Raw genomic sequence first — 18802 nt, 5'->3', positions numbered from 1 at the left:
AAACAACAACAACAACAAAACACACAAAGGGACACTCACGTTGTCGTTGGATCCTTTGTTGTCCTCGTATTTCGTCTCTATATGGATGGAGAACTTGGGTAGAAATGAACACTGTGAATGCAAACAGAGAACAGGTGAAAACAAAGCCCTCGTTTATGCAGGGACTGTTGGCTGATTATGCAACGATCAGCTTCACATGGACACAGTAACACACATTCATGCCTCCTGGCCTGGCTGGCCAGGTAAAACAGTCTACTGCTGTGTTGTTCCAACTTTTTGTGCTCACAAGTTCAACGTGTTGTGAGTTTGTACATCTGCTTATTTTCGCTATTTCTATTTTTATGTATTTTTAAGTAAACCCAAAATAAATAACAGTTACATTTTCAGTAGGGATGGCAGGTTGAAAGGTATGATTGGTTATAATTGGTTATATATATATATATATATATATATATATATATATATATATATATATATATATATATATATATATAACCAATATATATATATAACCAATTATAACCAATATATATATATATATATATATATATATATATATATATATATATATATATATATATATATATATATATGGTAAAGATTATTATTACTAAAGTGGCAGCTGCAATTCTCCAATCCAATCCAACTTTATTTATAGAGCACATTTAAAACAACAAAATTGACCAAAGTGCTGTACAATTAGGCAAAGCAGTAATAAAACCCAATACAATACAGTAATAAAATAAAATCAAAAGTGTACATGAATCAGGGGCACGCACACTTGCTCAACAAAGAATGTGCATGCTGTCAGCTGACAGTTCATCAGATTGTTGGGTATTCTTAACTGCCCACTCTCCTTCAACACACAATATTTAAGTATGAAGTGATTGAGACAAACAAACTCCCCACACATTGTGTTATTCTGTCACTGTCACAGGCATGTCTTCTCTTCTCCATCCTTCCAATACACTCAGAAATGGCCATGACTAACAATTTTCACATTTATGCATATAATTAGGGCTGGGCAATAATTGTCTGGGATTTTGGATATTGTAATATCATAGGTATTTGGTCAAAATATTTTTGTCCATATCGCACAGCCCTATATATATAACTAGAAAAAGTGCCCTTCTGGCCACAGGTCTCACATTGTAATTATGTGAATTTAAGAGTGCAGATGTATGCCTAAAGTAATTTGGCTGTGTAAATGTCAAGCTGTTAAATCCCTTATAGATTCAAGGGACACAACATTCCTCACTTGCAGCGAGTGGAGGCGAAGGAGCAGGTTTTATCACTGAGAAACATGCTCTGCTAGACTCTAGAATCTCTAGAGATTCCCCTGCTAGCAGAGGCAACACTCGCCTATGATCAGGTCGAGGTCTATATATCTAAAGCACTTTGTAACCCTGCGCAATACAAATTGTAACAAACAAATACTTACAGTGTACTCTACAGGACGTGATGTAGGGACATGGAGGAGTGGAGGTCATAGGACCGGGAGAGAAAGCAAAGACAAACACACTGTTAATACAGGCTGCTCTTCAATGATGAGGACTATAGTTTTACGATGGGTGGGATATGGTGACAAAGCATAACTGTTATATTGCTTCAGTGAAAAGAAACAGCAGGGAATACATCATTGGGTATATACCTTGTACAGGAATCTCATCTATACAATATCGATGGTGGCGTCTAAACTAATAGTTTGTCTGTCCCTTGTCAACAAGAACCCCATTTACCATTTGAAAATAAACATGTCATCAAAACTTTTATGGACATCAGAAATTAAAACAATAATGAAATAACATTAATGAAAGAAGTTAAAATAGCCTACACATAAGAAGGTATAAGGAGGCAATGCACATTAAAAAAAGTAGAAATAGGTTTTCAGAAGTGATTTAAAAGTTGACATTGACTTTACTAGCTTTAGATCACCAGGCAGGGCATTACAAAGACAAGGTGCCAGGGTCGCAAAAGCTCAATCACCCCAGGTGATGAGGCGAGATTTAGGGACAACCAAACAGACACAGTGCGTGCGTGCGTGCGTGCGTAGAGATGGATACCAAACGTATGCATATTGGTGTATCTTTATTCTGAGAAAGATAGTATGTCTGCTTCCTTTAATTAACTGTACCTGTTATGGTATAAGGGTAATAGTTCCATGCTTTCTCTGTCACATAGAAGATCTTAGGAACCACTGCCCGAGCCCAGCTGGGCAATTTACTGCAGACAGAAAAACAGACATACAGACAGTGACAGAAAGAGATAGATAGGGAGAGATAGAAGAGAGAGGGTAACGTGAATTATTTGGTTCCATTATTGTGGTATTCCTCCCTGAAAATCAATTATTCTGATCTTCTGAATCTTCCCACAATATAGAGTCCACAAACTGAATTTGCCATCATCAAATCACAAAAGGAATCAGCATCACATTAATCCAGTTAAGATGTTATGATCTCTTTATTCTTTCCCACTGACCTCAAGACAGCATGAAAGGCCTCACCCTCCATAATTCACTTTGTTCCTTGAACATCAGGGCTGGCCCCAAATGTTGGGATGGTCTGAGTCATTATATTGACATTCAGATCTCAATTAAAAGAGATCCGAATATCGGACATCCAATTATTATAGTTATTTATTCATTTCCTTCTGGGTAACGCACTTTGCTAGCCAGTAGCCATCTGGTTCTCCACAGGCTTCCACGGGTACTGTGGGAAGACTGGTAACACGTGTGTGCATTTAAGATACTATATATATCCTGGAGACAGTGGTTGTCAGATTCAGTTGAAAGAGTACAGAGGTGGAATAACTGAATGTGGATTAACTGATCCACCGTCATACTATCAAGGAGGATTTAGCACAGTCCGTGTGGAATCTGGAAATCATAATTCTATCCATAATGTGTGCTACTGTGCTCATAGCATATGGTGATCTGTTTAGTTGGTCAGACTAGCTGGCTGGCTTAATTGGGGTCTGTCTTTGATATTCAAGGACCACCTGGGGACAGGGGTTGTTTTTACTGTGCCTTTTGTTTGAGTCCTGAGATCCTGGTTCACACCTAGGGCCATCAAATGCTAAACATGGGTTCAAAGTGGCCACTCAACAAATGGTTGATCAATGCGTAAGCTGGGGTTGACTTCAGGGGAACAGTGAACACGCCTCTATTCTCACCTCTTGTCTGTGGAAATGTACTTAAACCGTTAGATTTCTATGTCAAATTGTCAGTCGATCCGAGGCCGTGAGGCTGGAGGAGCCTATGCCATGCTTTGCTATGCTGTGTACTTCGAAATAAACATCAAGGAACATCTTACTCTGTCTGCTGCCGTCTCACAATTATCTCAATGCTCTCCCAGTATTTTGGTTAAGTTTGTAGGGTCTCGTGTCATAAGATACGACAGATGGTGCGCGATCCCGACCTTCATGGTGTTTACACCAGTTAGGAGAAGAATCGGCGGCTTTTTTATTCAGTCTAATCAGCGAGTTTTTGTGAGAGACGGCGACGACGGGTTCCAGCGGAACGAGGACGAGGATGACGACGGACCACCGCGATGAGGAGTGTTGCGCAGCGGCGGCCTGCGTCTCTTTCCAGCTAGCGGGCAGGGGGAGCGGTCGGCGGGGAAGCAACAGCCACACGGGGGCCTTCGATCGTCAACTCTACGCGGGGGACGGCGGGCAGGGGAGCGATGCAGCGCAGCACGGCACGGGGACGCCAGCGGAGGTCCACGACGGGGTGAGGCGACCACTCGACGCTTGGCGCGGCGGTTTCCACTTTCGGGAATTCGTTTCGGAAAGGACAGGAGGACAGTGTCAAACAGCGGCCGTGTAGTATGCGGTGTACTGATCACACATTGCACGCACGACACGGGCCGAAGAAGGACACATCTCCGTGGCGGCGGTGGCTTGGCTTTCCATGGCCGACTGACGACACAAGCTGAGGGCCTTCACGGACCTGAGCTGGGGTCTGTGATGAAGATGTTGCCTTTTCTTTCTCGTTTTCCCATCTCTGTTGTTTCAGAGCTGGGAGGGGGGGAGATGATGATGAGATGATTATGAGAGCTTTCAGCGAGAACAGCGGTGAACATTTTCTCAACTTGGTCCATGCAGCTGAGCGAACTTTGAGGTAACGGAATGCAGAATACAGAAGAATTTCCTTTGTCCGTACAGAGAAAAGATGGACTTTCCTTCTCTCTGTTTTCAAAATTGTGCGTCATGTTTGTTTCAACATGAAAAAATAGGCCTCATGTTGGTATGTTTTGTCGTATAATTAGGTAAGTTGGTTCATAAGTAGCCTAATTGTGAATCAAATAGGTGTTTTCCTAGAGACGTGAAGAGAGTATTAATTAGTTAAATATTGCTTAAACTCTGGCCTGTTAATGTATTTGTTTATGGTCAGGATAGGTCTGGAGACTTATTTTGATTTTGGTCCTGTGAAACTCCAAAGAGAGAGTTTCATGTGATTTGGGGTGTATGTTCTATATACCTTAGTGGAGCAGAGTTTTATTTAAAGCATTATAAACGTATAGATATGTTATGGCACGTCCTAAATTTCCTGAAAGCGGCAATGTCTTGTTTAAACGTCAGCTAATTGTAACTTACTAATCATTTTCCATTATTCATTGTTTAAGATTACTTGCCAGGATAGTGATTAAATTACAGGGCAACCGATTGTACCTACTGTAATGAAAATCATTTATGTCGAGTTGTGTAATCTTGAATGTCTGTGTTTGAAAACCATTTGGGAAGTTCTGTACTGTAATGCTGTTATTCTGGTGTCTTAAATGTATTGTTAAGCTGAGGGTCAAGGGGGGTGGTAACTGGTAAGAATTATGGTTCCATATTTTTTTATATGACATATATGTCATAAGGGGGGTTATGTGGAATCTGGAAATCATAATTCTATCCATAATGTGTGCTACTGTGCTCATAGCATATGGTGATCTGTTTAGTTGGTCAGACTAGCTGGCTGGCTTAATTGGGGTCTGTCTTTGATATTCAAGGACCACCTGGGGACAGGGGTTGTTTTTACTGTGCCTTTTGTTTGAGTCCTGAGATCCTGGTTCACACCTAGGGCCATCAAATGCTAAACATGGGTTCAAAGTGGCCACTCAACAAATGGTTGATCAATGCGTAAGCTGGGGTTGACTTCAGGGGAACAGTGAACACGCCTCTATTCTCACCTCTTGTCTGTGGAAATGTACTTAAACCGTTAGATTTCTATGTCAAATTGTCAGTCGATCCGAGGCCGTGAGGCTGGAGGAGCCTATGCCATGCTTTGCTATGCTGTGTACTTCGAAATAAACATCAAGGAACATCTTACTCTGTCTGCTGCCGTCTCACAATTATCTCAATGCTCTCCCAGTATTTTGGTTAAGTTTGTAGGGTCTCGTGTCATAAGATACGACATCCGCAAATGACTATTTCTGTCATCAAAGAACATGCACTTCTCCATCAGCCCCGATATGTCCACAGAGGCAGCCCATAACGATGTAGGCCTATGTGTATTTACCTGTAATGACATACAGTATGACCCCCTCTTATACTATACACTATGTATGTGTGCAGTTACAGTATGTATACGTGTGTGTGTGTGTGTGTGTGTGTGTGTGTGTGTGTGTGTGTGTGTGTGTGTGTGTGTGTGTGTGTTTATTTGTGTGTAACTGTGTGCAAGCATGCGCGTGTGTGTGTGTGTGTGTGTGTGTGTGTGTGTGTGTGTGTGTGTGTGTGTGTGTGTGTGTGTGTGTGTGTGTGTGTGTGTGTGTGTGTGTGTGTGTGCACTCTGAACTTTCAGATACTATAATTGGAGACTATAGTAGGAAGTGTCAGAACAGAAATGTAGAGCTGTGCCCACTTTCAAGCACCCTGCTTTTGTTTTCTCTTTCTTTAATTTGCAGCTTCTTTCAGCAGGAGTCCAAGTGGCACCCACTCTCTTATCTCTCTCTCCCCTTACACTCCTCCTCTTCCTCCTCCTCCACCACCACCATCTGTTCAGTTCTTCATTCTTCAGTGCCAAATTGCCAATAGTGGGTGGCTGGTTAGTAGAAGGCCTCTCTGACAGACAGCCCACATACAGCTTTCACACCAAGCTCGCTTTCAAAGTTTCAATGCCACATTTTGGAACGGAAAACAGGAAAGGAGAAGACGAAAAATAAACTGCATCCAGGGAAAACTGTCCGCGAAAAGAATACTTAATTCAATCTCACAGATCATGTCACGGTTTGAATTGAGGCTACATGTTCTCAAGCAGTTTAGGTTTTGGTACAAAACTAATGGAAAGGTTGGCTGTGGGTCAAGGAAAAAGAGTTCAACTTTTCACATTGATCCAAAGGGGGTGTGGCTTGTCTCACATACAGTTTTGAATAGAGGCCACTGACACTGGCCCCTTTTCCACTAAAATAACTTTGATTCTAGAACTGTTCTAGAATCCTCTGTCCACAAACAGAGGAGGAGATATCTCATGGCGGAGGAGATATCTCATGGCGGAGGAGATATCTCCTCCGCCATGACTTTATCTCCAATAAACATGATTCTCATTATAGACACTACCACTGAATATCCCTGTGAAATTACCATCATTTTGCACAATGCCCATAAACGGTCCTGCCATATGCTAGGTTTCACCATCCTTGTTCTGTCATAGTTTGACTTTCATTCTTATCTCTCTCTCTCTCTCTCTCTCTCTCTCTCTCTCTCTCTCTCTCTCTCTCTCTCTCTCTCTCTCTCTCTCTCTCTCTCTGAGATGTGCTGACTCAACATAACAGCTCTCCTCCAGTAGTTGCTGACACAGGTATCTAAGCTGAAAAAATGCTACACAGCTCTCTGTCGTTGGTCTTTAATTTTGCCGACCTGCGGAATTTCTGTGCCACACACGCACGCACACGAGCACGCACGCACGCACGCACGCACGCACGCACGCACGCACGCACGCACGCACGCACGCACGCACGCACGCACGCACGCACGCACACACACACACACAGACACACACACACACACACACACACACACACACACACACACACACACACACACACACACACACACACAATGCGCCTCTAGGGTGGTACTTTACACTGCATTCTTTATGTAACCCAGGGAATACCTGGATACTTGTGTATCCATCAGTGTGTGGGTGTGTGTGTGGCTGTGCGCGTGCGCGTGCGCGTGCGTGCGTGCGTGCATGGGTGTGTGCGTGCGTGCGTGCGTGCGTGCGTGCGTGCGTGCGTGCGTGCGTGCGTGCGTGCGTGCGTGCGTGCGTGCGTGCGTGCGTGCGTGCGTGCGTGGAGATATATCTATACTAAACACAGAGACAAAAATAAACAGCTGTCAAGCGATGACGGTGTGCCTGTGCCACCCAAAGAGGAAACTGGACTGGCACACCAAAAGATTTGGTGCAGAATGTATTTTTACATATGGTAAATTCATAATGATTTAAAACATAATATAATGATTACACGAGGCACAGAATAAACGGTCATTCTCCTTTCATTAGTTTGCACTCCCACTTACAGTATCAGCTCATTCACGTCGAATTCACGTCGTCTTATCTTGAATGCTGTTTGTTTTCACCATAGTAAATGCTGAATTCATGGTCTGGACTCTGGAGAGGGCACTTTTTACAGGCAGATAAAGGGCTCGGGCCCATGTCACCATGTCAGATCCTGTCTTGAGCTTGTGCATTCCATATTCATATTAGAAACACTGAATGAGTTTGCATCATGGCAACGATCTTGCCATGTACCAAGAGATGAATTAATTTGCATTTCTAAGCTGTTAAGTGCAACTTATTTTGTAACAAAGGCCTACAATTACCCATTTTGTTTAGCTGACTGACTGCATCGCCATGATTGAGGGCCTCATAGAAATCATTGCTATATTTAGGAATAGCTCAGATGGGGAATTTGAGAGAATCAGCCTTACTGATGACGTCATGAAGTCAAAATAATGATGTGCAGACCTGGGATGTTGCAGGTGCTTGTAGCAGGAAATTACCTTCCAGGTTTGCTGATTCACATTTGACCTCTACTGTGAGCAGGTCTGCGACCATTACTTGGATTTGCACTTCTTGTGGACTACAATACTTGACACACTGAAAAAACAACCGTTTTCAGTGTGACTCCATCACCTCTCCACAGAATAATGAAGGATGCTGCCCGTGTCAGACTTGTCTGTCCAAATGGGAATACTAAGGACTCAAAGCAACATTATGGACATGAAATGGAAGGGCCTGAATTAACATACTGTTGGGCAACTGAGAAAATTAAATGTGAACGGCTGCTCACTGCTCCTAGTGATTATAGGATGGGTAAATGCAGAGGACAAATTTCACGTGCAAATAAACAGTGAAAAAAAAACACTCCAAGGAGTGGGAACCAATATTATTATTCTTTTTGAGGGGCGCTATCCCCTCCAATGTCTGGATATTGAAATTATGTCATATGGTGGCCAAGTCTATAATAGACTTTTAATGTTTACAGCAGTAAACGTCACGCGACGTCATGTGGGTCAATATATCTTGTGACTGGGGTTGTTTTACATTGCGTTCATGTCTCGTAATGTAATGGCAGTAAATCTGCAATGATTGAAAGTGACCCTGCCATTATGTGCAGACTTCTAAAAGTCAGGCGCCCATCACTTCACATAAGTGTGATTTTTCCCATCAGTCTAGCCCAGGCTTTCCCAAACTGTGGTGCGCACACCCCTAGTGGTACGCAAAGGAACTCCCGGGGGTGCGTGACATAAAAATTGTAATGGCGGTAGTATTATGATGTTATTTAACAAAACGGCAAAATCGGTAATTCACTGTTGTAAGGAGATGTATAGAGCAAAATCCGGTAAATTGCCGCTGTAAGGTCATTCTGTTGTCCGGCTACTCTAGTGCTGTTGAGATGGACAGACCCAAAGAAAGAGAAAAGGGCAGATAGCAATATCCCACTGACCTATTGAGGTAGACTCGTTTCTCTGTGAATTGTCCCTGGCCATGTGTGGGGTCCTCAAACGGTTCGTTCTGGACCACCTCCACGCCCTCCCCTCGATCACTCTGCTCATGGCTGTGTTTACTGATCATGTACAGCTGGCCGACCCGGTACTGTTGGAAAAGATAACACAGACATGACAGGACAGGGTCAAACACAGACACAGTATCGTGCAGTACATACTGAAATAGTCAATGTATGGGATATCAGTGGCTTAGGAGGAGGTAGAGCGGTTTCTTGGGAATCAGAAGGTCTCCAGTTCGATCATCATTTCAAAGTGTCCTGGGGATAGCAATAAACACCTAAAACTAATTCAGATCAGAGCAGGCAGTTGCCGCGCATGGTTCTGCCTCTGCTGTCAGTGTGGGTGAATGAATGTACTGTTATGCATAAATTGCAAAGCACTTTGGAAAAGGGAGGTATTCAGACCACTTACCAGTTACCATTCAGTGATTACTTCCACGCCACTGAGCCATAAACCACTCAGAGTTGTGTCACCCACCTCATAAAACCCCAATTTCCAGCCTGGTCTTTTACGTGACAATTCTCAATGAAAAGTTCTTTCATCATGGTATATTTTCATTTGAAGAGGGAAGATTTGAGGGAAGAGTCCTATGACTCAAAACTCATTCTTATTCAAAGAGGGTTTATTCTATGTGAAGGATACGATGAAGTAACGTCTGCTACAAGCGTGCTTCACAGACCAAAGAAGAGCCAAGACCGCTGGGCTGTTTTTTGTGTGAGTGTAGGCCTATACTTTTGGCATCATATACTTTTGGCTTCATAGGTCACCGCAAATACAAGATTTTTTTAAAAATACTACGTTTTCAAAGGCTCGGTTTTTCAAAGTACTGAGTTTTCAAAGTCCTCATTTCTTTGAACTAAGCATAGTGTATACATTTTCAGTCCAGAGGTATGCCTCACAGCACATTCATCTTCCACACTCCCGTGACGCTTGCCCTGAAATGTGGCTTCATTTATTGAAGGCTGCACTTCTGATGGGTGCTGTGGTTGATAGCAAACATATGAGAGCTGAAGCATTATTAGACATAGGCATTTGCATTAGGCAGACTCACTAATGGACATTTGACTATAGTGCATCTTATTATTCTACCATCTAAATTGTGTTCTCTATTCTGTCCATGTTATGTCAGGCAAACGTTTGGCGAAAGTTTAAGTAGCATATCTGCTCTGTGTCACAAGACTAGAGAAGAGATTTGGTGTAGAAGGAGAAAAACAAGCCCAAATTGATGAAATCAATTATTTACCAGCTGCATTATTATTATCTGCGGGGGTCCGCTATAACTGCTTCTGTGTCATGCAGTTTCAACTCAGTAGTTTAGGTATAGTTTAGGTAGGAACCAAAATATCTAAGGCGGAACTATTGTGTTATAAGTCGTTCGTTTCCGCCCGGACATATTTGCGGTGTGCACATAGCCTACATCAGCCCAGTATAGCCCAATCAGGGACAAGCATCTCTGGCAACGTCATTATGTTGTCATTACAATATATCATAATATATCAGTTTGTTTTTGGAAGCGGTGATGCCAGTGGTGAGAGCACCTCATGCGCTCACCACTGGCTCACCTCATGCGCTCTGCTTGCGCACAAGTAGGCCATACATGGCCTACATGTGTGCAAGGCGCAAGTTGGCAGCTCGACAGAGTGCATTTCTTTAGTACTGTAACTGACATGTACATCACAGTAATGCTTGTTGAAGGTAAAACTGATGCTCTGTACTGTGACCTCAAAGAATGGCTGACTGGCTGCAAAAATAAGGACTTTTATCCTACTGTCTCACTGTGGTGCAGCTGCTCATAACAGAATAATAATAACAGACCTTGTGAGCAGGGAGAAGGACATGCTTGCGCGCACGCACACACGCACGTCACACGCACGTCACACGCACACAGGCGCACGCACACGCACACACACACACACACACACACACACACACACACACACACACACACACACACACACACACACACACACACACACACAAACACACAAACAAGGTGAGAATACATACTTAAACAATTCCCTAAATAAAATACTTATTTGCTACTTATTCATGTATTTATTTTGTCTATTATTATACGAAATTGTCATGTCATGTATCAACTACCTGTACTACACTTGTCATAATCAGTCAATCATAGCTTTATTCAGTTTTTATTACTTACTTACTAAAAAAAAATCACACCCGTGTGAACTGAGTGGTGTAAGGTCTTATATAGCCTGTCTGACGTAATGAAATCATGTCTGACGTAATGAAATCACACCCGGGTAAACAGGGTGAACATAGCAACCATGCTCATTTTTTCTGCACAGAAAAAAAACCCTGTTCACCCGGGTGAACAGGGTGAACATAGCAACCATGCTCATTTTTTCTGCACAGACTAACAAAGCCAGTTGTAGGAGTGCACTCAAAAAATAACAAGTAGCCCATCCCGGCCAAGCCCACCCCATCCCGTTGACCTAAGTGTCATCTATAATGATGGGGTTTGAGAAAACGCAGGACAAGTTGGACAACAGATCTTCAGACCAGATCTAACCTCTACAGCAGCGAATACCTTTAACATAAATACCTTACCCTCACGACGAGATGTAGTCCTCACCAAACTTTCCACAACTGCTTGTAGAGAGAGGATATTTTTGTATATTTGAGTTCATTTAAAAGTGCAGTTTTGTACTGTACTTGAATTATTTTTTAGAGTAGACAATTATTACCACTTTTTCTCCCAAATGAATACCTCACACTGCCTGCCACTGCTGTTGTACCCTATACTGGCTCATCTGCCACTGAGTTGTCCCCACTAGGAGGATGTAACGCCTCCATCCTACTCCTCCCGTACAATATTCCGCACTGACAGGCCCCGCCCAGCCCGTAGGAATACGTGCAGCAACAAAGATAATCCCTCCCCGGAACACATGTTGATATGCGGTCAGGTTTTCAGCTGGCTCGGGGAAGAGAACGACCCTGCCATGCATAGTCCACTATAGATAGGTGATTGTACTGCATCTGTGAGTGTGTGCGGATGAGTGTGTAGAGGACTACTACGCTGTGATACTTGACTGTTGTCTTTTAGCATCAGTGTATTTTGTAATGTAGTTTTAACCCATTTTGACCTGAGATCGGATTCTAAAAATGTCTTCTACATCCTGACAGTTTTCTGAAAAAGCTATGTTTCTATGTCAGTCGTTCTTCGATTTTTCAAAAATAGCAGATCTACAAGCTCATAGCGCGCCACCGAGTGGCGCGCTATGAGCTTGTAGATCTGCTATTTTTCAATAGCTAAAGCATAACATAATGCTAACACCAAAAGGGGTTCCTGCCCAAAATGGGTTAAAATGCAATGTATTTTGTAATGTAATGTAATGTATTCTGTAATGTTTTAATTTATTCCTGACTGGACTCTTGGAAGATTATATAGACACTGCAGGGTAATCGCTCTGTAGTCTTATACAATTCTATGGACTGAACTGTGTGTGCAACACAATATGTGCAAGGTATAAACTAGGACGAATGCTAATGAGCCATAGTAATTACATCACCTCTGTTAGGCCCAGGACAACACGACAGCCAAAACGTAAAAGGATCCTTGGCTAATTAGACAAATATTCCTTAATACATTATTATTGCCCTCTATAACTAAAATAAAAAAATAAAAACACCTTAAATATTGTATTTATTTTATAAATAGATAATCTTTCACTCCATAGGGACTGCTTCCGTCGCAGGTTGATAATGTCAAATGCCCATGTGTGGTCTAGCTCTATGGAATGTATGGAATGCATATAATATGGATGCTAATAAAAACAACTTAATACTTCAATATGTTAAATACTTATTAGCACATGCATTCCATACATTCCACTGGGCTGGACCACACATGGACAAATTACATCATCAACTTGCGACGGGAGTTGTTCCTATTGAGTGAAAGATGACCTATTTTATTAAATAAATAAAATATTTAAGGTGTAAATTTTAGATTTTAACCAATTACATGCCACCATCTGGTGGCCAAATGCGGCAGTGGTGCCAGATGCCAGCTCTGAACTACAACACTTGGACAGCTGTTAACTCTTTCGTTGAACCGGAAGTAGTTGTGTGAGTCATTCACTTGATGAAGTCTTCTCTCAGTGTAAACAATGGTTTTCTACTGGTGAGCTCGGATTAACGTATTATTAAGCTCTCCACGTGCGTGCACGTGGAGATTTTGGATATTCGATGACGTCACACTATGGGAGCTACCGGAGGCTAGTGACGGATGCTTAAAACAGCTAACAGATGGTAAGTAAAATACTATTAATTCTGGATTAAATCACATTAACTAAACCCGAGATTTCTCGTGCTGGCAAAGGCGGTTGCGAGCACAAATCCCGAGATTTCGTGTGTGTGGCAAATATTGTGTTAATTTCAGCTGTTTCCTGTCCAGCCACAAGGCCCGTCTGCTATTAAATGTTTACCTTTCATCACAGTCAAGGATGGTGTTTCTAAAAATGACCATGGGTTACGACGACATGTTACCCTCTCTGGTTAAGAGCAACTATAACTAAAGCAGCTCATTCTCTGCCTCTTTCCTTTGTATCAGGAGAAGAGAGGAGTGAAGGAGGGACAGGCTCCAAGAGGGGAATTAGAAAGAGGAGTGAAGATTCTGTACATCTGTTCCTAGAACAACTGAGGATTCTATCTATCTATCTATCTATCTATCTATCTATCTATCTATCTATCTATCTATCTATCTATCTATCTATCTATCTATCTATCTATCTATCTATCTATCTATCTATCTATCAATCATCATCATTACAATTTACAATTTACAATTTACAATTTACAATTTAGGCATTTAGCAGACGCTCTTAATCCAGAGCGACTTACAATAGGCAAGAACAAAAAGCATGGGAATACATCACATATGTAAAAATGCATTTATCGCGAAACATGCGTAAGCTAAGAACGTGACTAGAACATATCTATATAATGACACTATACATATAAACTATAACTAGAACATATCTATATAATGACACTATACATATAAACTACACATATATGCTATACTATGCTGTACATATATACTATGAAGTGCTATGACTACATACAATGCACTTATTGTGCTGTCTACATGACATGCTATAAGTCTGTTTCAAATGCTATATAAGTCTAAGAAGTGCTGTCTAAGGGGGGTAGGGTAAGTGCTATGGGCCATGATGGAGTCTGAAAAGGTGGGTTTTCAGACTACGGCGGAAGATCGGGAGTGATGCTGCAGTTCTGATTGCAACGGGAAGTGCATTCCACAGTTTTGGGGCCAGAAGGGAGAAGAGTTTGGGACGTGTGGAGCGTTGTCCCGGCGTTTTTAGTGAGGGTACTTCCAGCTTCCCTGCGTTGGCTGATCTGAGTGCGCGGGAGGGTTTGTAGGGTTCAATCATGCTGGCAAGATATGGGGGAGCCATACCTTTGGTTGCTTTAAATGCCAACATCAGAGTTTTGTATTCTGTGCGGGCAGCGGGCAGCGGGCATCCTCATCATCCTCATCATCATCATCATCATCATCATCATCATCATCATCATCATCATCAATGAGCTGTAGTAGTCACCTTCTAAAGATATTGAGGACGCGCATGCATTATCTCAGTCTGATATAAAGGCCATTGTCCATTCAGATCAGTTGAAGGACCCAATGATAATTTGATCCATCCATGGGAAAACTGACCTTTTCATGCGAAACAGAACAAAAGAGACTGGAGATTGCATTGGCTTGTACAGGCTCTGATGCAGCTGGACAGCAAGTTCCGTCAGTCTATTGTACTATCAATAAAGGCAGAAAAGCCCCAAAATTAATAACTTACAGAGTGCAGTATATACAAATTGCTCTGTTTTGTCGTCTGACTGACACGCAGCATGATCAAACATTCATCGGTTTGACTCTGAGGAAGACGCTTGTTGAAAACATGAGTCACCCCTGCAAAATACTAAACACGTGCAGTCGTGCTCCAGTATATTTGATTTGGGTAGTCTCTCCTGAAGAGCCCAGATATTAATCACTCTGATTCATCTGTGTTGATTGCGTGAGGAGAATGATGCCAGAACTTGCCTCCTGTTTATTCCATTTGTCCTAATGACAGTGTGTTGGGTCCATCCGTCAGCGCCACTGTCATACTGTGCATTGTGTGCAATGACATCTCTTAGAAAGATGCAAATATTTTAAATCACTAAACCAATATATACTCAAAAATAGCTGATCTAAGTTTGTAGATCTGCTATTTTTGCTCTTTTGGGGGGAAAAAACAAAAAGGATATAGGCTATCTATCTATCTATCTATCTATCTATCTATCTATCTATCTGTCTGTCTGTCTGTCTGTCTGTCTGTCTGTCTGTCTGTCTGTCTGTCTGTCTGTCTGTCTGTCTGTCTGTCTGTCTGTCTGTCTGTCTGTCTGTCTGTCTGTCTGTCTGTCTGTCTGTCTGTCTGTCTATCTATCTATCTATCTATCTATCTATCTATCTATCTATCTATCTATCTATCTATCTATCTATCCCCACAGGAATCTGCAGAGAAAAAGTGTTGATTCCACGGAACTTAATACCGCCCCCATCTGTCGGAGTCAGGTTATCTCCATTATGCTTCTTCTGCATGCCTGCAGCCCAGACGAACTAACCGCTTTTCAGACAGTGTGTATGTGTGTGTGTGTGTGTGTGTGTGTGTGTGTGTGTGTGTGTGTGTGTGTGTGTGTGTGTGTGTGTGTGTGTGTGTGTGTGTGTGTGTGTGTGTGTGTGTGTGTGTGTGTGTGTGTAAAAGATGTGTGTGTAAAAGATTATATGAGTAAACAACTACAGCAGCGCTGAACCACAAGAATCAATAGGGTGGCCTATAAACTCCCCTGACATTCATCTGTGGTCGATAGGACCACAGCACTGTCATCAAGAGACTCTAGAGAGAGAAATAATATTACAGATAAAAGTCTTGTACTGAAGTTTACTTGAGTAAAAGATCAAACGTATATTGGCATTAAAATAATAAATACATTTTATTTTGTACTCAAAACATATTATGCTTAGAGTAGCAAAGTAAATTTACTTATTATGAATGGCCCATTTCACACACCGTTTTTATGGCAGATTTGAATATGCAAAGTGATTGGGCTTAAGTGGTTAATGTATGTTTTGTAATAACAATATTAATCTGTATAGTAAGTAGTAACTCAAGTTTTCAAATAATTTCAATGTACAAGTACAATATTTGCTCTGAGGGTTAGGGTATGTAAAGTGGAGAAAATAAGTCTCTATTCCCTTTTAGTCTTGGTAGTCCAGCAGCGGGGGGGTGTGGAGTGGGAAATTTGGAATATTTATATTGGCCTAAAATATTGTCTATACATACATTCATGAATCCACTTGCTGACCAGCTGTCAAGCTGTCAGCATTGAGCAATTTGTTTTATACCATACCTGTATAAGGTAAGCATGAGCAAGTAGCATGAGACATGTCAAACTATAGGGGTTTTTCATGATTCTGAATCTATTCCAAGCATTTGTTTTGCACAAAAAACACTCCTTGCCCACATGTGCCCAAAATGTGCTGATCTCATCACATTTGTGATGACGGCTATGGCCGTTTTTAGCCCACTTGCCCAAATGTGCCCAAAATGTGCTGATCTCATCACATTTGTGATGACGGCTATGGCCGCTTTTAGCCCAAGGAGTGTTTTTTGTGCAAAACTAATGCTTGGAATGGATTCAGAATCATGACAAGCATAATGAAAATCTACAATTCTAGATCGGTGCCCGGCTGTAGGCCTTTTGTGGTGGTTCTGGACAACCATGACCGACTCGACACTGGGCAATGCACTCCCTGTGGGGGTGTGGAACGTGTGTGTCAAATTTGAAGTCGGTGGGGTAAACGGTTCTCGAGTTACGTGCATTACAGACGTACACACGTACAGACAGACATACAGAGACGTGGTGCATTTATAGATAGATAGATGTTAATGGTAAGGTCACATACTGTACAGTAGCCTATATCCCCCTAGAAGAAAAAAAGCTCAATACCGACAGCCGGTCAGCAAGTGGATTCATTAATGTATGTATTTGTATTATGTATTTTAGGGCAATAAAAAAAACTATATACCAAATTTCCCACTTTAAACAAAAGAAACATGTTGGCTGTCGGACTATGGTATTTGATTGGTTCATTTCATCTTGGCTTCAGCAATGTAAATTATGCATGTTTTCTCATGCCATTGTTTTTGAAAACAACTGCGCCCAACGTGGGGCTCGAACCCACGACCCTGAGATTAAGAGTCTCATGCTCTACCGACTGAGCTAGCCGGGCACGCAGCATTTGTGGATTACCGCCTAAAACCTTCCCCCAACTTCCATGTGGGGGGTGGGGCTAGAATGGTGTGGGATGTTTTTAACACACATTTTAGAAAGTTACGGATCACTGTAAAATCCTCTGAGTTCATTTCAAGCTAGTTTTTGGGGCTTGTTAAGTGTATTGCTTATTTGGGCTTGATTCCTAATGTTGTTTAAACCAATGGTTTTCAAACATTTTCATGACAAGGACCCCCCAAATCAATAAGTATTTGTCCATGGACCCCCCATCTGCAAATATTTTGTGTCAGGGACGCGCTTTACCAGGTTTGTGTATTAGTGTTATAAATTCAAAATCTATGCATAGGCCTATAGGTTTAAAGTGCTCACGCGGCCTAAATTCAGTTATTTTGGGCTTGTTTTCATAAACCTGATTGCTTATTTCTCTCGCAAAATCTGGCAAATGAATCTGGCAACACTGGCCTAAAACAGCAAGCTCATAAGCGCCTCCCCTTGCCAAGCTGACATTGAGACACACAGGGACTACAAATTTCACACAAATGAGACAGTGGCCCATAGAGTATATATATAATAGAGACTGAACTGGCGCGAAGCTCCGCCCCCCCCAGCTATTCATGTCAGTGGAAGTTGCTCAGTGGCGTTTTGAAGCACCCGGAAGACTGCCGGAAGTCCCTCCCCGGACCTCAACTTTGAGGTCCTGAGTGACGTAGGGCAACCGAGCGCTCAACGTTAAAGCCCAGCTGCACGGGGTTTCCCGGTCATGAATCCACGGGTCCGCCTGTAGTCCCTCCTCCTACCACTAGGACCCAGAGCTTCAACGTTGAATAGCCTCACTGCCCCCTTGCAGTGGCCCCACTTCTGGTGTACTGCAGGCCAGCCCATAGAAGTCCATTGAAATTCAACTGTAGCCTACTTTTAGAATGTAACGAAATGAACTGAAGAGAAGACTATATTGATTTGAATAAAAATATGTTTCCAACTGTATGAAGTGTCTTTGTCAACATATATTGTTCAATAGAGGATGTATTTCACATTTAATTTACCACTTGAATGAGTTACCCATAATGTTAACGGAACAGGGGGGAGACGGCAGCGCGTCACTGCCTTTACGAGGCTACAAGCGTCGACTTTGAAGAGTGGAATTCTCAAGAATACATCCCAATCCCGACTGACTTTGTACATACATGTCTATATTTTGAACATGTCACAGGCTTACTAGCCTCGGAAACCCAGACGTTTTTTTTTTCCAGGGAGAAAAAAAAAGTCTGGGTCCGAGTCCACTTCAATTCGGCATAGAGTAGCGCAAACATCTCTCACTCTCTGCTGATTTCTGATCGTCTGCACCTTTGTTAAATTGACACACACACGCACACATGTACACACACACACACACACTCCTCTCTCTCTGTCGCTCTAAGTAATTCATATCATGTCGCGCAGCTGCGCATAGTTTCTCCCGGCGGATCCTGCCGGGAGCTGCCTATGCCAT

At 42.3% G+C, this 18802-nt stretch overlaps 1 protein-coding gene across 1 annotated transcript in view; it reads right to left on the bottom strand.

Moving 5' to 3' along the window:
* Window positions 1-18802, bottom strand: part of pitpnc1a (phosphatidylinositol transfer protein cytoplasmic 1a) — a 118673-nt gene that overhangs the window by 17921 nt on the left and 81950 nt on the right. Inside the window, exons 2-5 of the mRNA XM_079500128.1 lie at window positions 8937-9085; window positions 2135-2223; window positions 1442-1449; window positions 40-111 (exon numbers count right to left, since the gene is read on the bottom strand). Coding sequence (XP_079356254.1) covers window positions 40-111; window positions 1442-1449; window positions 2135-2223; window positions 8937-9085 — 318 coding nt within the window. The remainder of the gene's footprint in view (window positions 1-39; window positions 112-1441; window positions 1450-2134; window positions 2224-8936; window positions 9086-18802) is intronic.

The sequence above is a fragment of the Electrona antarctica genome, assembly GCF_951216825.1.
Source record: "Electrona antarctica genome assembly, chromosome: 4".
Taxonomy (NCBI): domain Eukaryota; kingdom Metazoa; phylum Chordata; class Actinopteri; order Myctophiformes; family Myctophidae; genus Electrona; species Electrona antarctica.
The sequence above is the reverse complement of the archived record's forward strand: the minus strand, read 5'-3'. Positions and strand labels throughout refer to the sequence as shown.